Source organism: Camelus ferus, chromosome 26 (assembly GCF_009834535.1).
Source record: "Camelus ferus isolate YT-003-E chromosome 26, BCGSAC_Cfer_1.0, whole genome shotgun sequence".
Lineage (NCBI taxonomy): Eukaryota > Metazoa > Chordata > Mammalia > Artiodactyla > Camelidae > Camelus > Camelus ferus.
This window is the reverse complement of record NC_045721.1, coordinates 1316130-1338767: the sequence shown is the minus strand read 5'-3', so window position 1 is coordinate 1338767 and position 22638 is coordinate 1316130. Positions and strand designations below refer to the sequence as shown.

The following is a 22638-nucleotide window of genomic DNA, read 5'->3' as shown; positions in this document are numbered from 1 at the left end:
CCCTCGCTGCTTCGCTCATCCTGATTTAGGAAAGTGATGGTTCCTCAGGCTTTCTTACAATGTTTTTCATTGGAACTAAAAGTTTAAAATCCAAGGAATTCTCTGTAACTACAATCATATGTGACGGAGCACTGCCTGGGGCCAGACAAAGAACATACAATGAATTTCAGTTACCTCCATCTGCAAACAGCCTGCCTGTAATTTTGTCACCGACACAAAGAGCATTCTCCCGTCCCATCTGCTCAGCGGCTCTTTTACAGCTGCTTCTGTGGGGAGTACAAACTGCTGCACACTGACTCTGCGGTGACATTCTCCCAGAATGCCACCACTCCCCTCCGGGCTGCGGGACAAGAACTTGGAGAAGTTGAAGGAGTCCGTCCCCCGGCCCTGCCTCCCCTCCCCACAGGCAGCCCCCCTCCGGGGCTCGGCTTCAAAAGCCCAGAGCCAGTGAAGTCACACATGACCTCACAAACATCCAGCTTAACTCTTCAGAAGCCAGAAGCCAGCTGACAACAGGAGAAAGGACAACTGTGTTAGTTTATTTGGACCGGTTGCTGCTTATGGGAGAGAGCTTGTCCAACATCACTGGAAAAAGAAGCAGGGAAAAGTGCTCATCTCAGCATTGTTTTTCTTAAACAACACTACAACTTTTGAAGTACTATTTTTAAAGACCACGATTTACTGCACACACATTCTGGCTACAAAGGAATGACTGAAATAGGCAACAAACAGATCTGATTCATTTCTATTACATAAAATTCAGCTGTGTTAAATTCACAATTTTGTGATTTGTGTTTTTCCATTTTCGTTTCTCTAATTGTTTCTGTTTTCTGCTACCGTTAACATGAAAATATTTATCCTTTGTTCAAACCGTGCTTCCGACAGCCAGAAGTGGACAGGCAACATGCACAGCTGTCAGACACAGGCAACAACTGTGGCCCAGGCATCTGAGACACTGGACCCGCGGGACTTGGGGACCCACAGGAGGGCCGGGCACCAGGCCTGACTAATGGATAACAGAGTCAGCATTGCTGCCCCTGCAGGGAGGCTAGTTCTGCTTCCTTTTCCTTCCCATGCATTTTCTTTCGGCTCCTGCTGTTTTTGTTGGGATTTGGGAATTATAAGGATCAGAAGGTAAAAATAACAAAAAATTACTTTATAGACGGAAGTAGATAAAATTCCAGACTCTCAAAGAAAACATGCTATGCACTTTCAAGAGTGCCTTGGTTCACCCAGAAAATGATTATAACTTACTGGCCAGCACTTTTATTCCTAAATACATACCTAACCTAGAGAAGTTCTCCATGTGTGCGCAAGAAGCCACGAATTAGAATGTTCTCTGCCGTGCCGTTTAACATAATAAAAATACGAGACAGTCAAAATGTTTGTAGCTAGGAAAATGGGAAAATTAGTTGTAGTGTATATTCATGCCATGAACACTGTTCAGCAAATAATTAATACACTAGGGCTTTATGAATCAGTAAGAATGAATTTGAAATGTTGAGCAAAATAAGTGAGTTAAAAAAGGAAACAAGAAGATAGCATTTATATAAAGTTTAAAAAATGCAAAACATAACTATATATTGTTTATGGCTGCACACCTATGCAGGAATGATACATGCCCACAGGTCACGGTGACCCTTAGGGACAGAATGAGAGGGATGGGACCAGACAGGCATTCACTGCAATGTTTCATTTCCCTAACTGGCTGGTGAGATCAGATTGCAGGTGTTTATTAAGTTTTAAACATTTGGGTGTGCCTAGAATGTGCCAAGCTGTAAAAGTCAACTGCATGATGACTCGCCTTCTGAGTGTATTCAGTGTGTCCAGTCTAGGAGATTAAAAGAAGACAAAGAGGTTAACAAGCCCCGCAATTTCGAACTCTCAAGTCCCCAAATCCAAGCAGCTGTTCCTAATTCTGCCTCAGTCTGCCTGGTCTAGGAAATGTCCCTGCCCGCCCTGCACGACCATGCACACACGTCCACTTTGTCCTCCAGAGCCCGCCTTGGAAGTAGCCCCAGCCTCAGAACCTCACCTCCCAGCTTGCTAGGCCCTGTTTCAAAATTACCTGTGAAGTTATCTTACCTGCCTCCTTTTTGGGAGACACCTAGTACCTAGCACAGAACAGCTGCTAATTAAGTTCTTCATTCAACAAAAACTGAACAGGGAGGAGATGCCGGACCCTGTAACAGAGGTTCTCTGGGTCTGAAAACCGAAGACTGGAGAAGTTCATTGTCTATCAAGAGGGAAAGGTCTGTACCTGACTAGGTATAATATTATATGATGGACCCTAAAAGAGTTGCTAAGTGAATGGAGTGTGAATGATGAATGTGTATAATTTTGTTTCACAATAATAGTTATTCAACACCTCAACTTCTCTATACTAAAGACTTCATAGGACGACTCTTGCCTAGAAAATGTCATCTTCTTTGTGTTGAGGTGGGGCTGTTAGACAGAGTAATTATAAAGACAATAAAACAAACTATCACTAAAACTAGTAAGCTAAGGCTCTCAGACCTTCTATTACAGACAGACAACATCCGAGGTTGATCTGACCATGGCACACTCACACCAGGGGACTTGAAGAAGTTTTAAAGACAGCAGTTCAAGCAGTGTTATTTACTGGTAACAACAGCCAACAATGAGCACCATCAAAGGGAGATAAATTATCCCTTTTCCCAGATAAGGAGGTGGAGGTTTAGTAGAGATAATTCTCAAAATATGAACCAAAGCAGTCTGACTCAACCCACATTCTTCACTAGGAAATCATGCTTCCCAGCAGGAAAATGGACCGACCCCTGTATTTCCAGCACAGAGATGGTACCTTATGACCACTACACCAAAATAACACAAGAAATCATTTCAAGGTTCATAGGCAGGGCCACTCGCTTTATAAACCTCTGTGAAGAGGTTTCTCCCTGACCGAAGCACAGTGACCCATAACGGGCCTGCCCTCCTGAGAACGGGGCAGTCCTACCCAGCCTTGTATTCTGCCTCTGACAGTTTCAGCACTTCTCAAACTTTAAGGTGCTTATGAATCACCTGGGAATGTGTTAAAATACATATTTTGATTGGGTAGGTCGGGGGGAGGCCTATATTCCATTATTTCTAACGTGCTCCAAGGTGAGAGGCTGACAGCCTAGGCTGAGCTTCAGTCACCAGGAAGGCTTCAGAGCGCCCCCTGCCGGTGCCACCCTAGACCAGCAGGCTCCAAATCTGGGTGGCCAAGCACGGGGACTCAAGAACTTCAGAAAGCTCCCCGCCTTCCACCATCCAGACTCAGAGGGAAGCACCTGTGGATGGAAGCTGGAGCACAAGCACGTTGAACACAGACAAAGCACGGAGATCACAAAATCGGAGCGTTTCTCTAACGTTGAGATGTTGGACGGCTTAGGTGGAGTTTATATTACTCCTCATTAGCATTCACGGGAGAGATTAGGCTCCGCTCACCTGGCACCACGGCCACTCAGAAACTGAACAGTAAGCCTCTGCTAGGAGCTTGAGCCAATTTAATACAGATTCTGTATTTCAGTGTATAGAATGGTTATGAGCTCCACTGGAGAAAAAGAAAAACAAGCTTAAGGCACTGGAAACATACCCATTTGGGGCTCTGATAAACTGGTTGCACGGATATATGAATAAAAAGAGTGCTGAACCATCCTGAGCAGTAAAATATCAACCACCAATGCAGCTTTTACTAACATGTAACTCCACTGTCCTTTATCATCTGAAGTCTTTTAATATGGTCTTTGATGACAGATTACCCACCTAGCCAGCACCCCTCAGTGCCCTTCACACAGGTATCCAGGGTGTTACTTCGTATGTTTTAAAGTTTAAACCACAGAATCAGAACGCTTCTGGGAAACGCTGCTTCAAATCCAGGACCATCTCCTGAAGTCACCACCAGTTTATACCAGAGGCATCCAACAAACATGGAGAGCCCAAAGCCGCAGAGCCACAGCCAGGCTGCCTGCAAGGTGCACCATGGTACTGGGCTTCCACGCTGGCTCCCTGACAGTCGGACACCGCCGGGGCCTGAGGCAAGGACAGAGGGGCTGCCAAGGAACTGCCCTCGGCAATGAGCAGGATGCACAGCCCCCCTCCCCCGCTCCCCGCCCTCCAAGAGCTCGCTGCGAGCCCCCTCAGTGGTGACTCCAACTCTCTCCAGCCGACCTCCGAGCCCGCGTGAAGGGTCCTCACTCGCCTCAGGTTCAGTCTGTGTAAAGCAGCCCCACCGCGAGGCGCCCTCCCACAAGCCCTGCTGCTCTCCCCAGCTCCCGCCGGCTGCTTCCTGACTCGGTGAGTCGTCCACGCTCGAGATCTCGCACTCACTCCGACTCGGCCCTGACATCCTAGACTCAAAGATCCGCCAAATCCTCACGCCTTCGTTCTTTACCAGGCTTTTCTTACCTATTTTCTTATATTCCTTATCCTATTACTCAGACTATTGCAAAGATAAGGTTATTTCCATTTGACCAATAAGGAATCGGAGGTTTCCCCAAGTGCAACAGTCTGCCCAGGATCAAGCAGCCAGTGGCAAGGACGACCTGACCCCCTGACTTGACCCCAAGTCCCCACATTTAAGCCACCCTGCCACAGTACACTGTATTTTATGAAAGAAAGTGATGTTTCAGGACATCTAGTAACAGGAGTCTCAGACAGCCCAGGGCTGACACAGGGCCTGAGCGCACGGTAGACGGGCACAGTGACTCCTGTCCAAGTCACTTCTGTTGTTGCTATTTATTTTTTCATTTATTTATCTCCTACTACGTACCAGGCATTGTGAGACCACCTGATTTTCTATTCTTGATTTTTTTCACTTAATTATCTCATTTGCTTCTGGAGAGGTGTTATTCATCCCACTTTGAACTTGGAAAGGTTCCTCAATTTTCTGTAATTTACTCAGGGTCACACCTCCAGTGACTGGCTGAGGCAGGGCCTGAACCCAGATATGACGGGCTCTCAACCTAGCAGAGTCTCCACTCTCATCACTGAGCAGGGTCACCTTGGCAGATAAAAAAAAAAAAAAAATTCACCATCACAAGAAGCTAGAAAGAGAAAATGAGAGCCTGTTTTCTAGAAGAAGTCTTAAAAAATGAAAGAAAAGGACACCAGAGATCACCAGAGCGGCAGCCAGGCGGTAATAAACCTGCGAGGCCGAAGAGCTGCCCACCGGATGACAGACGAGCTCAGCCAGGTGCCCCAACTAAGTCACACGATCAAGCCCGTTTCCATGTCACCAGCTTAACAAATGTCGCATGACTTCAATGTTTTACACTATATTAAAATACCTGTGGGTTTTAAGCTGGAATGTCAAAAACATTTGCAATTGCACATCAACAAGTTTCTCCAAGTATCAATCTTGTTTCATGCGACCTCTTCCTGGACAGAGAGACACTCAAGAAAGAGAACAAGTAAGGAAGAAAACGGATACTTCCAGTGTCAGCATTCCACCTGGAAGATGGGCGGAAGCCACAGGTGCCAGTGCAGGGGACCCCGGACTGACAGGAGCGCCCCCAGGCCTGAGAGCTGCACACAGGTGTGATACACCCTGTGCCGGGCTCCTCGGGTCTGGGGCGCCATCCAGGAGACACGCCGGGCGGTCGCTACGAGGTAACTGTAAAAGGCAGTCACACATTTCAGAGAACCAGAAGCAAAGCTCCTGCCATACGACTGTGTTTGCTGTCCCTCTTTTCCTGTTGTCCAAACCCAAGCTCCAGAGGAATAAACAGTCTTCAGCCCTGTATAACAGTCACAGTGACAACACCTGTGCTTTACAGGCTGCAGGCCGGGACTTGCTGATGGGTGCTGCGGTCCTCAGCTGACGGGCCGGCGAGGGAGAAGCAGCAGACACAAAGGAACCCACTGGACGTGTGTAACTGTAAGTCTCTGATTATCCTTTCTAATTTTGGAGCCACATGACTGGACTTCACACAGTGCCGCTGACCCCGTGGGCCTGAGCGCTCTGCGGCTGGACCACAGAGGGCGGGGATGCTGCTCTCCGCTCCTTCATTAAAATATTGTGTTACGTTCAGAGGGTGAGCTGCTTCCTGAGTGGCATGCAGCTCTCTGGTCAGCATCAGTGCTCAGAGCGCTCAGAGACCTGGGAGAATTTAACTACCCCTGTCAGATTGATTCCAGGATCTTAAGAGGATTTAAAGGCTTATAACGAGTGATCTATTCGGTTATCATAAAGGTAACTATCCTTTAAAGACAAAGAGTGAGCACATGTACTCTTAATGTCCTTTCCAATCTGATTCTAGAATATTACAAGTATGAAGTATTTCCTTCTGTGATGTAAGTGGAGATCAGCCCCTCTCCGGCCACAAAGCCTGGCTAAATCCAGGCCTGGGGGGGTGTTCCTGAGAGGGAACCACATGTGCTGAGGGGCCACAGGGCCCTCTTCACCCTCCCCAGCCCCTCACCTTTCCTACAGGAAGCAACACAATAGAGACCAGTATCAGCCTGTGTTCAAAGGGAACCACTGGCAGAAAGGGAAGCCGCTGACATAATCTTTAATGGAAAGTAAAAGCATATATTGAAATAGAACAGTATTTTAAAATATTCCTAGACAATGCCAAACAAAAATATTTTTGTTTTGATCCCCAAAATAAATGGTCTCTGGAGCCTGACTGCCTGGGTTTAAATCCTGGGTGTGGCACTTACCATCTGTGTGGCTTAGAGCAAGTTACTCAACTGCTCTGAGCCTCAGTGTCCTTATCTGGAAAATCGGAACATTAACAGTGCTTTCTCCTGGCTTATTGCGAGAAGTAAGCACCATGTATTTACTAAAGGCGTAGAACCTATGGAATACACATGACTTGTAGGACACAAAATAGTATTTAGGACCACCCCAAGGAAACAGGGGAGACCCTTGAGGAGAGAGGGGATGCTAGGCACGTGCACTTACTGTATTCATCACTTTTCTTGTGAAAAGATCACACTTACTAGCAAGGTTGGATTTTCCCCTTGAGCCCTAGCGCTTTGGCCCTGAGTGCCTGGCTGAGGGGAGCTGACCGTGGTGACCCTTGTACAGTCAGCGTTCCAGTCTGGATTTCCTTAGCAGGCTCCACACCTCTGTCGCCTTCCTCACCTCTGCAGAGGGACATTTTAATGCAGAAGGAATTTTTAAAAGCATGCTCATTGATTACCTTAAACATTTATGGAGACACGTTTATTAATGATTTGGTAAAATCTACCTCAAATCGAAAACACATACCACCAACAATAACAACCAGCCCTGCAACGACCAACTCGGACTTCTGCCTCTGTAAACACACAGCAGGAGAGAAAGCACATTAAAGGAAGAATACAGGTGTGGGACCAGGCAGCCTAAAACAGTGGGCGGACCTGGTCTAGGAGCCAGGGAACTTGAATTCTGGTTCCAGGTCTGTCACCAGGTACTTCCATCCCACCCAACTGGGCCTCGGACTCTTTCCTGTAAAACAGGGTTATCTAAGGGTCCCTTCCAGCTGGAAAATGCCCTAATTCTTCAACCCACAGTTCCTCTGGTGTCACACATTCTCCAAAGCACCAAGAAAGCAGAGAAGGTAAAGAAAATACAGAAGTTATTCCAGTTTCCTTCAAGTTGCTTAGAATCACTGAGCCCACCCTATTTTTAACCCTGAACAGAGACAGACATCACACACATACAAAAATCCCCTCCACCTGTAACTGCTTACTATCTATGCCAACCCAAAGGACACAAACAGCGTGTGCTGCCCAGCTGGTCTGTCCATGCCTCTAGTGGCGCACCAGGGCAGTGGGGGGGGGGGGTGGCCACCGGTCAGGAATCATGGGGACAGTGCCAGCGCTCATCATTCAGATGCTCCTCATTCAGTCCTGGAACTCGGTCTCATTGCTGGGCAAGATCTCTTGGTTTGACAGTACAGGTGACGCAGCTGAAACCTTATCCCGAGACAGCCCGAAGGACACCACTGTCCAGATCTGAGATGCTCAAATACTGTAACCTACCCTGGTACCTTCTTAACCGTCCGGCTCCGCCCTGCTGATGACCGCCACTCACACTGGCCCCAAAGATGGATGCTTCCTGTTCTGAGTCTGCAAATCATACCTTCAACAAACCTCTCACCTTCCTGCTCTGACTTGCTGGTGTTCACCTCTTGTCTTTATTTACCCTCCCCCTGTGGCTTCTGCAGCAAAGCCTCTCAGCCCAAAACATATTTCCCAAACTATTTGGATCTCTAATATAAACAACTTCCACTCACTCCAGAAAGTTGGATTGGAATTTCAATGAAATTACCTGCATTTAATCACAATTTAGTTACCAGAGATGATGGTGAAACTAAAGGATGAAGGTGGCACCATCCACTCAGGGCCACCCCCTCTCAAGGAGGTCCCCTCAGAGGCACCCCTCTCTCAGGGCCCCTCTAGAAATATCCCCCTCTGAGGGGTGCCCCCCATTCCCTCAGGGACACACCCTCTCAGAGATCCAGGAAGTGTAAATGCGGCTCATCAGCCAGTTCTGACTCACACATCACTTCTGCCCCTGCTTTGTTCCAGGCACTGTGCTAGGTGCTTTAACCTAAATTAACTCTTTAAATCTCACAGCCACACAGCATGCCAAATACCATTAACCCCACTATGCAAATAGGGAACAAAGAGGGTTTCAGAGCAAGTAAGTGGCTTGCCCAAGTAATTCAGACCAAGGTGCTCTACTTTTAAGACCTGTGTGACCTAAGAAGACAGCCAACACCCATGGTCTATTTCACATGGAAATGCACTGCTGCACCGTTAGTGTGCCAGTCCTGAAGGTGCTCACCCAGACCTACGCATTGCTTATGGGAAACGCTTGACATTGGACAGACTTCTCACAAAAAGAGGCTCACTGGAAACCTGTCATGTGCATACTGACTTTTTTAAAAAGCACTGACATTTTTTCATACAGCTTTAAAATAGTTTATCCCGATTTAACTCCCCCCCTCACCTCCCCAGACACAGGAACTGACACACTTTAATCCAGGAGAAACATATTAAAACTTAATTCATAAAATCGTTAAGAAGTTTAGCATCCTCTGCCCACTGAGGAATGCTAAAGGACGCGTAAATGACCCCAGGATGATGAGCAAGAAGAGGTGAGACAGTGGATAATCCATACACAGACAGGTATGGCACATAAAACCTATGCAATGTGTCATTTTGTGCTCTGGGTAGACTTAAATCCTAAAGTAGAGGGAGGAAATAGATATTTATGGCCTCAGCCGATAAACTCAGATTCTCCCGCACCTTCTCAGGAACAGGAAGACTTCCAGAAGAAAAGGACCTCACAGAGCAAAGGGCCGAGAGACACTTCAGTGACTGACTAATCCAACACCCTCAGCTTATAATCAAGGAACCTCTGGCCTAATTGAACTACCTGCTCCTCGGAATCAAGCAATGCCAGCAGCAGACGAAAGCCAAGACTCCTGGTCTCTTTTCACAGCACCGTGCCCTCTACCAAAGCTGCGTCATCGTCAGAGCGCACACCAAGTCATCACCCACAAATACCTGTTCAGGACCCAGTTTACACATGGTAACAAGAAACACCCCCGAACAGAAGGACCACAGCTTGCTAATTTGGCAAACTCCAACTATTCCTCTGCCTGCCCCAAAGACCCAAGTTACTTTTTACTCACATCATTCACTTATATCCACGGCAACCAGCCAAATGCTCTTCAAATACGTTCCACACTTATATTTCCCAAAAGAAAAATGCTACAAAAACCACCAGCACGGGATGAATGAAAATGGGATGGGTACCTTCCCCAGAAAGCCGCCTCCGGGGTGCCTCTGGAGTAGACAGAGCTGCGGGAGCCGCTCAGCCCGTTGGTGATCCCACCAGAACAGCCCATCACTACTCCACCATCTGCTGAGACGCTCAGGATGTCCTGCTGGCCCCCCGCCGGCGTCCTCTCCAGGAACTGGCCACCTTCTTTGATGCGCTGCTGTATCATTGGAGTGAGGGGCATTTCAAAGCTGAAATAGCTGTCAGGCTCTGAGTATAACGTCTCCGAGGACCCAGCGCTGTAGTACAGAGAAGTGTTGTCCAAAACGGCCTCAAACTGGGAGCTGTACACGTCCGTGGGGTCCTCTGCACACCCGGGCCCGAGTACGTCGTCCTCCCCGCCCCTCAAGGGCTCCTCTTGCTCAAGAGCCCTGGAAAGCACATACGAGTGAAGAATGTCAGTTCTGGGTTAGTTCTTTCTTTTTATTTTCTCCCCTTCAACCATATTAAAAAAATAAAATTCTGTAGAGCTAATAACACTTGGATGCAGTGAGCTTCTGCCCAAATACTTGAGGAGGAAGTGATCACAGAAACATATTCAGGTTGGAAAAACTCAACATACATATGCTATGCTGCCCGCTAAGTAATTTAATACATTTTCAAATTAGTTCCTAGTATGTGAGTACATATTAAATTCTCATTTTAGCCAACTAAACTACACACATTCAAATTAACTATCATTCTTAATTTTAACAGAAGAAAAACATATTGTGTACACTTAATGGGCTAAAAATACACTAAACTTTCATCAGTCGGTTAATATTTTCTGATTTAAATAAGACCAAACGCCCTCAGGAGGAATATATTAGCATCCAAGGGACGCCCCCTGGTGACAGTAAGGCAGCACTGCAGGGAGAGTTCAGGTCCAGAAACGGCCAGCCAAGGGACGTGCACACTGCCAGGCTAACCGAAACAGTGAACGCCTAGAAAAAACTTACAAGGTAACATACAGAGCAGGGTGTTAAGTAATTAATATGCAGCATGTTCCTCAAATATTAAGAGTGAACATCAGGATAACTAAATAAAATTTTAAAGCTCAGTAAGAGAAAGAGGACAAGAGACAGAAAAACCTGGAGCTCAGTCTGCACGTGCCAACGACTAGCTACACCAATTTAGGCAACTCAGCCTCTCTGAGCTTCAGATTTCTCTAAACAAGAACAAAACAGAAGCAGGAATAAAAGTACCAGGGAAGTACTCCGCATTCCTAGGGATTACCAGGATTCCCATCAACAGTACAGTTGTCCCTGCTGTACTTAGGTTACTGAAGGCCTACCACATACCAGTTCCTACGCCGGGTCTGGATCTCCTACTGGCCCCCCAAGGCACCTGCAGTGAAACGGGAGCCTGCTCCCCACCTCTAGTCCCAAGTGCCCACCGGCCCCCAGCTCCCAGCTCAGCCACACAGGCAGAGCTCCACGCCTTCCAATGGGCCAGGAGGCCTCTGCGTCACCGAGTTCAGGAGGCACACGCAGTCAGGACACCCAGCAGCTCGCGGTGCCTTCTGCCTGGAATATTCTCCTCCCATTCTCTGCCGGGAAAACTCGTAGTCATCCCTCAAGTCTCAGCCTAATTATCGTTTTCACAGAAGGCCCTTCCTCAAGCCACCAACTGAGTCCACCTCTCCCCTGCACTCCAACTGTTCTTTCCAGTATATCTCCCTTCTTTTGCTTCATGGAACCTAGCAGAATTAATTAGTAAATAAGCATTAACGTGTTGGCCTTCAGCAGTAAACTCCATGAGGTCAGTGGTCACGGGTCACGTCTATTTTGAACACTCCTTTATGCCCAGCCTCTAGGCGTATCAGGGTCACAGGAGACAAGGGAAAACCATTTGTGGAAGGACAGGAAGAGAAGGAGGGTGGGAGGAAAGGAACAAATTAATAATGGATTATTAAAATCTGCACAAGAGAGGAAGTGTATACCTCGGGGGAATATAATTACTGAGCCATGTGCCTTATATCAGGGCTACTTTTGAAGGGAGTCTGGAGAGTTTCTGTATGGGGGAGATGGAAAGGGAGTGGAGGGGGTTGTCCTGACAGCCACCCTAAAGGAGCATCTCTCAGTGGATCCGTTAGTTAACTGTGGGGGGAAAGGCATCTCCTTACCCCAAACAAACAAGCAAAACCCTTCAGGCTTGACTCAGATGTTCTCTCACATGAACTATTGGAGGTGGAGGTCCGATAGCAGACGAGATGGTACAAATTTGAAATGACTTTGCCAAAAGGAGCCCTGTATGATCAGACTCCGAGCAAAGACATGAAGACAGACAGGCATGGCTTCCGGTTTCCAGCTCTCAGCTGGCAGGGATGCTAGAGATGCAGGGAAAGACCGGGAAGCACCTTATGATGCCAAGTTTACTCATCAGGACTGTAATCAAAACATGCCACCAGTGAGCAGGGATCCCCACGTGCGTGCCATGGGACAACTGAATTCTGACCTCCTGATCTTCTCCCTAAATCTAGAAAACTGAGTCAGCCCAAGCCCAGGACCTCGGTGCTCCTACGGGGATGGAGGCCGAACGCGGGCAGTGCGGCTGCCCCCAGAAGAGACGCCTAAGGCAGGATGTAATGACTCCAGAACATGACAAAAGAGTCCCATTCTTTCCGCATTATTGAAGACAACTGCAGAGTGTTCAGTTACCTCGATGTCAGAGAATCTGAAACCTGTCAAATACAACAAATTGGCCAAAATGGATTCGCCTAGTTTAGAGTTCAGTCTCCCCATGACTCTGCTTCCCTCCTCTGGCCCTAACGGGCAGCGTTATAACAGGACCACCTTAACATCGTGGGAACTTAGAAGCAGTCAAGCTGACGGTAGCCTCTCTGCCATTCTGCGGTCACAAGGGCCCAGGACATTGTGACTTGGGTGCTCACTGTCAGGCACCAGGCATCAGACTGCAGGGTACCGTGGGAACTCACCTTTGCTTGTCTCTCTCCAGGCCAGGCTTCTTCTCGAGATGTTCCTTGTTGTCCCTTAGGAAGACTTCATCCTCTCCGCTCTCAAGAAGGGGCACAGGGGAAAGTGGCCCTGAGCCAGCGGCCAGCCTCTCTGCAGGAGCTCCCTGGGCTTCATCCCAAACATTCCCAGTTAAACCAGCTGAGTTACACAAACCAGCACATGAGACAGGATGGCCTGGCGCTTTGGAAAACTCTTTGCCTTCAGGAGGGGTTGTCCTTTCCAACAGCGTCTCAAAATCCACAGGTTGCCGCGTGTCTCTTTTCTCCCCTCCTGTCCACAATATTTCCACCGCTTGGAATTCCACGTGTTTGACCTGGCCTGGGCGTCCTGCAGAGCTGCCCTGATCACCCCGTCCTGGGTGCCCTCCCCCCTGATCAGACCTCCTCTCTCTCAACAAACCAGCGCTGCCCAGTGAGCTGTGGGTGGCTGGGCTCCTCACGGAGGATGCTGGATGAGCTGGCTCCTGCACGTGGAGAACGCCCTTTCTTCCATTATTAGCGGTTCGGGAAAGCTCTGCTTGAGTTTCTCCAGTTAATAGTGCAGTCAGATCCTTCTGGATACTCAAGTAAAAATTTTCCTCAGTCATAACTTCAGCGGAAAGAGGTATATCTGGTGGCTTTTCTCGGCCAGCAGGGAACAGTTCGTTGGCTCTCTGCGTTTTATGACTGGCAGTGTCAGGCTCTTTTTCCACCTGCTGGACTGAAAAGCCAGGAGCAACATCTCTGTCCAGTACCTTTGCAGCCTTCAAAGTTCCTGAAGCTATTCTGGCTTCTGTGGCTTTCAGAGCTGAAATCAAAGAGTCAATGGGTTGTAAACTCTGTTCCTTGAGGTGACTTTGAGAGGGGGCCTCTCCGACGTCTGGTGGTCCTCCTGTACCACTGGCAAGCCCAGAGTGCTGGCCAGCAAGAAGCCGGAACCCCTGTGGCCCTTGTGGGCGGCATGCCAGAGACTCAGCGTCCAACTCGAGAGAGGCTCTCAGGCCTTCTCCACCTTCCTCCATGGTCCCATATTCTGGAAATTCATTCGTGACATTCGGTGGGAGTAAAGTGCTTCCTCCATGATCACCTGGGGAGGGGAACAGAATGCAAACATGACTTGTTCTGCACAACAGGTCGCAGTGTGTATTAGGCACACAGCAGTCCCTGTAAGCCTTTCACTGTCTCCTCCCCCATCACTCTGCAGCACACACTTCCCACAGCCCGGCCAGCGGTCCCTTCCACTTAGCTTACAAGAGTGTGCCCACAAAGCATTTGGCATTGACAGAGGCAACCTAACAGCCCTATTTAACTCTGCTTCTGATAAAGTCCCACACATGCAACTCGGTTGCCACATATGCAAAAAGAGATTAAAATAAGGATATAGCTCACTTTCCAAATACTACTCATGAAATAGCAACTAAAACATTTATACTGGACACGCAGCAAACAGCCGTATGATCTAGCCAGCAATATCTGGGCAGCGCAGTCTCTGAGGTGGAGCCTCAGGAAAAAAGACTCTATGTAAAGTCAGTAAATATTTTTTCGACCGGAAGCTTCCCTTTTACTGTTGGATTTCTGTAGCAGGGGAAAAATGCTTTCAGAACATTCCTGGGGAATGAGAGTGAAGTCAAAATGGAACAGGAAACTTAATGTGTTAAGAAAGATTTCCGGAATCTCAACAGCATAAAGTTTAAAAGGCAGCTTATGCAGAACCCCAATATATGAAACAGTAGAAACAATCAGTATGTATTTAATATACTGGATCAAATTTACATGCTTTTCTTATTAAAATGGCAGTCAGTGAGAACAATGAAGGCATTCTGATCAACAAAAATCTGAATTGGGGGTTTATAGCTCACACTTAAGGTCCTATCACCCTAGTACCCAGTTTCCTCCTGAATCTGGTTTTGGTCACTCATCTTCACTGGAAATGCAGTGTCCTCACTTGCACGACTTTATGACAGAGGACACGTGTTGTTTTGTCATTGTTTTTAATGTTTTTAAAGCACTGTGAGCTACAACCTTCCTATTTCGTGAAATATCGGATGAATGTTTGAGTATAGACACTGAAATGACATGAGAGACTTGGTTCCGTGGGACATACAGAATGAGGTAACTTGGAAACATGAGTTAATAATATGGTATCCCACAATGTGGAAAATCTGAGAAACAGTAATACATCTAAGAGTGTATACTGTTTCATATTTCATTTTTTAGATATTTTGGAAGATATTTCTAAAGCTAAATTTGATCAGTGTTGATGGACCCCAAGAAGCACTTCTCTGTGAGGGCAGTTTTTATAATACCTGCACAGACAGAATTAAAAGGATCTGGCTGGTTGAAATCTGAAGAGGAAGCAACTTTTCAAATCTTGATTTTGGAAAGACAGTTACAAACAATAAAGATCCCTTTTCCTGTGGCATGTTGACATTGTAAATTTTTCAGTAAGGAATATGATAGGACTTTCAATTTTTTCCCCTTTAAAGATTCAGTGGTTTTTAATATATTCACAAAATTGTGCAACCATCACCACTAATTCCAGAACATTTTCATCACCACCCCCAACCAAAACAAACCCTTGAGCTGTCTCTCCCCACTGCCCTGTCCCATCAGCCTCTGGTAACTACCAACCTACTTTCTGTCTCTATGAATTTATGTTCTGTTTCATATAAACAGAATCATACGATATGTGGCATTTTGTGTGTCTTTTTTTTTTAAATAGAACAATGTTTTCAAGGTTTATCCATATTGTACCATAAGTCAGAACTCCTGTCTTTTTATAGCTAAATAATATTCCACTGTACGGATATGCCACAGTTTCTTTCCGTTCATCAGTTGATGGACATTTGTGTCATTTCCACATTTTGGTTGTTATGAATGATGAACATTTGTGCACAATTTTTGCATCTACATTTATTTTAAATTCTCTTGGGTGTGGACCTTTGAGTGGATTCTGCCACACAGTAACTCTGTTTAATGTTCTGAGAAACTGCCAGCTTTCCAAAGCAACGGCACCGTCTTACACTCCTATCAGCAAAGTCTGAGGGGTATATTACTGTCCATCTTTTTAATTACAGCTGCCCTCGCGGGTGTGAAATGCTGTCTCACCCCAGTTTTGACCTGCGTTTCCCCAGTGACTAACGATACTGAGCATCTTGTCATGTGCTTGCTGGACACCTGTACGTCTTCTTTAAAGACATAGCCATTCAGACCTCTGCCCATTCTATAATTGGGTTACTTGTCTTCATTACTGAGTTGTAAGAGTTGTTTATACATTCTAAATGGAAGTTCTTTATCAGATACATATTTTGCAAATATGCTCTCCCATTGTGTGGGCTGTCTTTTCCCTTAGTTGATGGTGGTTTTTGAAGTACAATTTCTTTAACTTTTGGTTAATTTTTTATTTTGTTGCTTGTGCTTTTGGTGTCATACCTAACAAATTACTGCCTGATCCAAAGTAACAAAGATTTATTCCCTGTTTTTTTTTTTAAGAGTTTTACAGTGTTAGCTATTACACGCAGATCTTTGATCCATTTTGGGTTCATCTTTGTATACGGTATGAAGTAGAGATCCAACTTCATTCTCTTGCGTGTGGATATCCACTTGTCCCAGTGGAAAAACTGTTATTGTCCCACTGAACTGCCTTAATTCCCATGTAGAAAACCAAGTGACTGTAAACGTAAAGGTTTACCCCTGGACTCGCAAGTCTGTTCTATTGAGCCAGAAGCCAGTGAAGCACCACGTTGACATCCTTAGCTTTGTGGAAGGTAAATCAGGACGTGTGAGCTCTCCTATTCACTCTTCCTTTTCCCAGGAGTTTCGGCCACCCTGGGCCATGTCCATACACAGTATTGGTCTGCAGGTGTCTTGTGTTATCTTGCCTGGTTTTGCTAGTTACGTTTGGCTTAACAAAATGAATTAGGAAGTATTCTCCACTGGCATTTGTTTATTATACCTTTTCATACTTTTTAAAAACCATTTGTCATATTTTACACTTTTTAGGCTTTTAATAGTTTTCTCTTCCTTAGTCATTCAGGGGACTCCAGCTTCCTCAGTTTAAAAGCTGTAAATGTACTGTTAAAATGCAGTGAAAGAAAAAAAAAAGTAAACAATCGAAAAAGATGTTTTCCTTTCTTTAACACAGTAAAAGGGCTTAAAATAAAGAAGTTCACAGTGGGGAATATTTCCTACAGATTTTATAATGCTATTATCTAAGTTAGAGTGTATCTCTGTAAACACGTGAGGATCACAGAATATAAAATTTCAGAGGTCAAAGGGATCTGAGATTTAGTTCAGCTACCTAAAATAATTAGTGAAAAAACAGGCTCGAAGGAATGATGTGTCACCAACATGACACAACAAATAAAAATCAGCGATTGTCTATTTTACCTCCGCTGGGCTTACAGACCCCCCTTCCCCAGAATCTTTACTGGTAGTCACCTAACATGTCCTCAATCTTTTTGCCAAGATTTAAAAAATCTTCTGAAATGGTTATCCAATGTCCAATCTCACTTTCCACTTCATTTTATGTACAAGAATTTCCCTAAAACAAAAACTGACGTTGCTCTCCGCAGTTCTGCACTGCCTGCAGAACAAAGTCTGAAGTCCGAATTCTTTCGTCTTGGAGTTAGGATCCATGATCCAATCCAAATCTCTCCCATCTACTCTCTCCTTCTCTCACTCAACTCCCTCTCTGAATGTGTCACACCATTGCTTGTCTAACTGAAGGATGGGGCAGCACATGGACACTCTGAAAAAGTTCTGACATATACCAGAAACTGAGTTAACTGCACGTACACACTGAGCTGTATACGCCTTTGCTCAACCTCCCCTCTGCATGTGACATACTTTTTCTTCCCATCTCTACATAAGCAGATTATTTTCATCTTTCAAGATTGAACTCAAATCCTCTATCCTTAATTAAGCCTTCCCTTAATCACCAGCCTTTGCAAGAAGTCACCTCCTTACAAAAGTCCAGGGACTTTTAGCTGTATATCACATACAGTACATACACAGGAAATAAACGAACATGATTTTAGCTCATATTTTAAAGCTTCAAAAGGCTACAATTTTTAACCTATCATGGAATGTTTTAAGAAAACTGTCCATTGTGACCATTGAACCCATAAGTATGTTTAACACCAAAACATTCTATAATGAAATCCATTCAACAAAAGGAAGAAAAGTTAAACTTTATCATTTGAGAGCCCACTTTGTTTTAAACTGCCATCTATAAAACAACCACTAAAATAAACACTGGCACACTGGCACACTGGCACACTGGCCCGAAGAAAAGTGGCCACAAAGAAATCAAGAGAAGAGACATCAAAGAATTAAATGATTTCTTCACCCCATTTTTAATACTTTTCATTAAGATGCACCTGCATCAGCTGTGGACGAACACTGATGATGTCTTGGTGCAGCAACTGGCCTCTGGTCAATGGAAGTGAAGCAAAGGGAGAGGGCAGGGCGAAGGCCCGCGTGGCAGGCAGCTGCACTCTCCAGCCAGGTCTCCGGCTCTGAGTTCACTGCTCCCATGAGTACTATTCTCAACAATTTTACTTTCTTTTAGTATGTTCATGTGTGGCCGACAAATTGTGCTCTACACTGGAAATTGACACAACACTGGAAACTGATTATAACTCAATTAAAAAAAATTGGATAACAGGAAATAAAACAAATAAGACTAAAAAAACATTGTTTTACTTTCTTTTTAATGAAAGAAGGACTGACATGGACCAGGGGAAATAAATGTTCTGAGAGGCTAAGTGACAAGAGCAAGGCAAGTGAAACGATGTTCAATAAAGTATTTTAGAAGAATTTAAAGTCAGGACTAGATCCCTGGTCTTTTGTTTCTCGGGAGTAAACTCCTAGGGAGGACTAAGAGACATCTGAGTTGTGACACGTTCATTTCTAATAGCAGTGACACTACCAAAGATAATAAAGAATGAACAAGATCTTCAAGCTCTAGGTTCTAGGAAGAAAGAGCCTTCCAAGTCACGTGGCTCTGGATCAGAGCACTTGTCACAGGATTCAGCGCAGCATCAAAACTCTCCTTCCTAATAAGGCGCCTCTTTGAATGCAAGAGCAGTTTACTTTTCTTGTCACCACTTGGACTGTCTTCAACAACAAACAAACCTTCGTAAACTATTCATCTTGACTTTCTAATTTCGAATTTCTGATTTATTCCTTATGTTTAAAAATGTGAACTATTTATGCTAGGATGATTTAAACAAAGACCAAATTCCTCTGTTACTTTAAGATTTTTTTTTCTGCCCCCTTTTAAAACAAGGCCAGTGATAACGTCCCATTAAATGACCATCATTTCCAAAATTCATTCAGCAAACATTTATTAATTATGTGCTACATACTAAAAACAGGGGATTCGAAACTAAACATGGCCAGAGCATGAAAAGTCTGCTTAGCATGTTAGAAAGCTCACATTGTCCGCATGCGAAGGATGTACGGGGGAAGAGTGCAAACAGACTAACATCACAGGCTGCGGGCAGTTGCGCAGGTGAGACGGTGAGCACTTGTCAGGACCGAGGCAGAGTGGACGGAACAGAGGTGCAAGGGCTACTCCATCCCCCGCCCCGGCCAGGATTCACACCATTATCACCCCCTGCCTCCCTCCCAGCTCTCCCAGCTCAAGCTGCTTCCACAAAGCCCTTGCTCGGTCTGTGCGGCTGCTGTGGGCTCGTAGATCTAACTCGCTGAAGCCTCCCTTCGCCTTCTGTCAGTCTACATCTAGTGCTAATTAAGACTCCAGCTGAAAACTGAAATAGCGATTACTCCTCCAGAAGGCCTTACTGAGTTAGTCCTGCCCAAATCTGGTCTCCTATTTGCGACAATGGGATTTTCTAAGTATTAAAAAAAGAATGTTAGCACTTACCTAAATATAACCACACACCAGCAGAATCTGAGTTATAGCCTTTCTGCATTTATTTTTTCCCCCTTGAAATGAAAATGTAGTGTAACGTGTGTGGAAGGAAGGGAGGGGAGAAAGAGAGCTTTTCACACTCATGTGAAATACATACACTTTTGGGGGGTATCTCTATTTATGTCCCGTTAGAAGTCACTCTTTCTACCAGGAATCAGACCTGCTGCTTTATGTATTTGTTCAGATTCTTAACAAATTATTTCCTGTTGTTTAGTAAAGACGTTGCTCCTGTGATGCACTAAGCCCACTGATTTTTTTTAATATACTGAGAAAGAAATGGGATACTTTTGAATGAATGTTAACAAGATCAATTTCAGGAGTGCTCTGGGTTATAAATTAAACAGCCATTCATTTCTGGAACACAGGTACTGCATTGTAATAAAATGAAATGGACTAGGAAAAAAATTCTTCTGCATCAAACTAAAAAGCTTCATAGCAAAAGAAATCATCAACAAAACGAAAAAGCAACCTGCTGAACGGGAATAAGTATTTGCAAATCATGTATGTGATAAGGAGTTCATATCCAAAACGTATAGAGAACTCATACAACTTAACAGAAAAAAAATCTGATTTAAAAATGAGCAGATCTAAATAGACATTTTTCCAAAGAAGACATACAATGGCCAACAGCTACATGAAAAGATGCTCAACATCACTAATCCTCAAGAAAATGCAAATTAAAACCACAATAATATATCACCTCACACCTGCTAGAATGATTATTATCAAAATGGTTACAAATAAAAAGTGTTGGTAGGGATGTGGAGAAAAGGGAACCCTAGTACACTGTGGGTGGCAATGTAAACTAGTGCAACCAGTATGGAAAACAGTGCGCAGGTTCAAAAAATTAAACATAGAACTACCGTATGATCCAGTAATTCCACTTATGGGTATTGACCTGAGAAAAACCAAAACACTAATTTGAAAAGATATCTGCACCCCTATGTTCACTGCAGCATTATTTACAATTGCCAAGATATGGAAACAACCTAAGTGGATAAATAGATGAATAGACAAAGAAACTGCAAGTTGATAAGAGATTAAATCATAAAAGTCCTCATCACAAGAAAGAAAATTTTTTTGTAACTGTGTGGGTGATGGATTTATTGCTGTGATCATTGCACAGTATACACAACATCGAATCATTACATTGTACACCTAAAACTAATATAACGCTGTATGTCAATTACACCTCAAAGGAAAAGATTCTTGGAAGCATGGGGAAACAAGCCTGCTCCATCAGACAAGCTTTGGAAAGACCATGGCCCTTCTAAGAATGATCCTGTTTGAGGACCAGTAAATGAAACAGACTTCCTTCCAACTCTGGATAGCAAATTCCTTAAGAGAAAATAGTTGAAGGAAAAAAAGAGAAGAAGAAAAAGAACTATTTGGCAAGTCTACTGCAGACATGGTCACAGTTCACGGCTGAAGTGTGAAGTTAAGAGGTTTATCACAAGGGGCTCTGAGCAACTGGGTTTAGGTTTCCCGAGACTATGATGGCCACGCGTCTGAAATCACAGTGACGAGTCAGACACACGTTCCCTAGGAGCTGGGCCCCGGAGTTTTTAAGCAAAGGTTTTTGTCTGTTTTGTCTTGTTTTGTTGTGTTGTCACTAGAATATAAACTCCAAAAGGCAAGAACGTGGCCTGATTTCTTTACCATTATATTCCCCAGAGCCTAGAATAACACCTAGCAAAATGGATATATTTGTCGGATCAGTGAATAAATAAGGAATGGCCTCTAACCAACAGGATACCATTTAACAGAACCTCAAAAGAGAAACAAAAGAAGCCTCCCAAAACGCAAGCAAAATACGACATGTCCGTGCTGCCCAAGTCCTGTCCCCTACTTCCCAATACAGGCTGAAGAGAAGGCTGGGAACATGGGGGTCCTTCCTAACTTGGGAACTACCTAATTCTTCCACTTCCTCAGCCAACATTCATCGTGCACCAACCATGTGCTGAGCACTGGAAAACAGAGCCACATGCGAGGCCAACGTGGCTCTTGCCATCAAGGAGCTTACAAGCCAGGAAGTCCATCTGCATGGTTTATGGTTTATCCACTGCAGACAAAGTTCAAGCAGAGGCAATGTTGAGTGGGGACAATCTTGGCCACAGTTCTAGAATTCAACATGATCCTACCTGGGATCATGTTCATTACCACTAAACACAAAGTGCTCTATTAATTATCTTACTCTGTAAATCCTACACTGTCCAATATGGTAGCAACAGCCATATGTAACTATATAAATTTAAATTAATTAAAATTAAACAAGATTGAAAATCTAGCACTCAATACCATATGTAGCTAGTGGCTAACATATTGCACCACAGAGATGTAGGACATTTTTTTCATGATTACAGAAAATCTCTTTGGAAGCACTGCCCTAGAACCTTCCTACCCAAATGCAGACATGGGACAGCAGCACAGGCGTCACCCAGGAGTCTGCTCAAAATGCAGACTCAGGCACCATCTCAGACCTCCCTAATCAGCATCTGACTTTCTGAAAAGAACCCCAGGTGATCTGCATCCACACTGAAGTATGAGAAGCACTTCTCCAGAGAACTACAGCAGTCACCCAGGGGCTGTTCTGATTACATTCAAATGGCTGCTTTTTCATTCTAGAAGACAATCTCAAGACTTCCTATGTCCTAACTGAAACGTCCAAGTGTTCAGCCAGGTAGACAACAGGCAGAGCAAACACGCAGTCTCTCCTTCCTACCAAGAGGAAGGCTGGTGCCTTCTGGTCTGGGTTTGCCCACCACCGATCCGGGATCCTTACAGCAGAGGAAGAGAACCACCCCCTACTGTGATGGGACCTCATTTTTATTTTACAGCTCACAGTGAATTTCTCTCACACTGAATGGTCAATGACTCTACACTTATGCAAAAGAACATAAAATCCTAAAATAAATGCACGTGTAAAGCTTAGCATTAGGAAACGGCTGCACATTAACATCTGTACATAGCCTTGAAGGA

At 44.9% G+C, this 22638-nt stretch overlaps 1 protein-coding gene across 1 annotated transcript in view; it reads right to left on the bottom strand.

Annotated features, from left to right (window-relative positions):
- Positions 1 to 22638, bottom strand: part of PSD3 (pleckstrin and Sec7 domain containing 3) — a 526938-nt gene that overhangs the window by 271453 nt on the left and 232847 nt on the right. The window contains 2 exon segments of the mRNA XM_032468468.1: positions 9760 to 10155; positions 12702 to 13806. Coding sequence (XP_032324359.1) covers positions 9760 to 10155; positions 12702 to 13806 — 1501 coding nt within the window.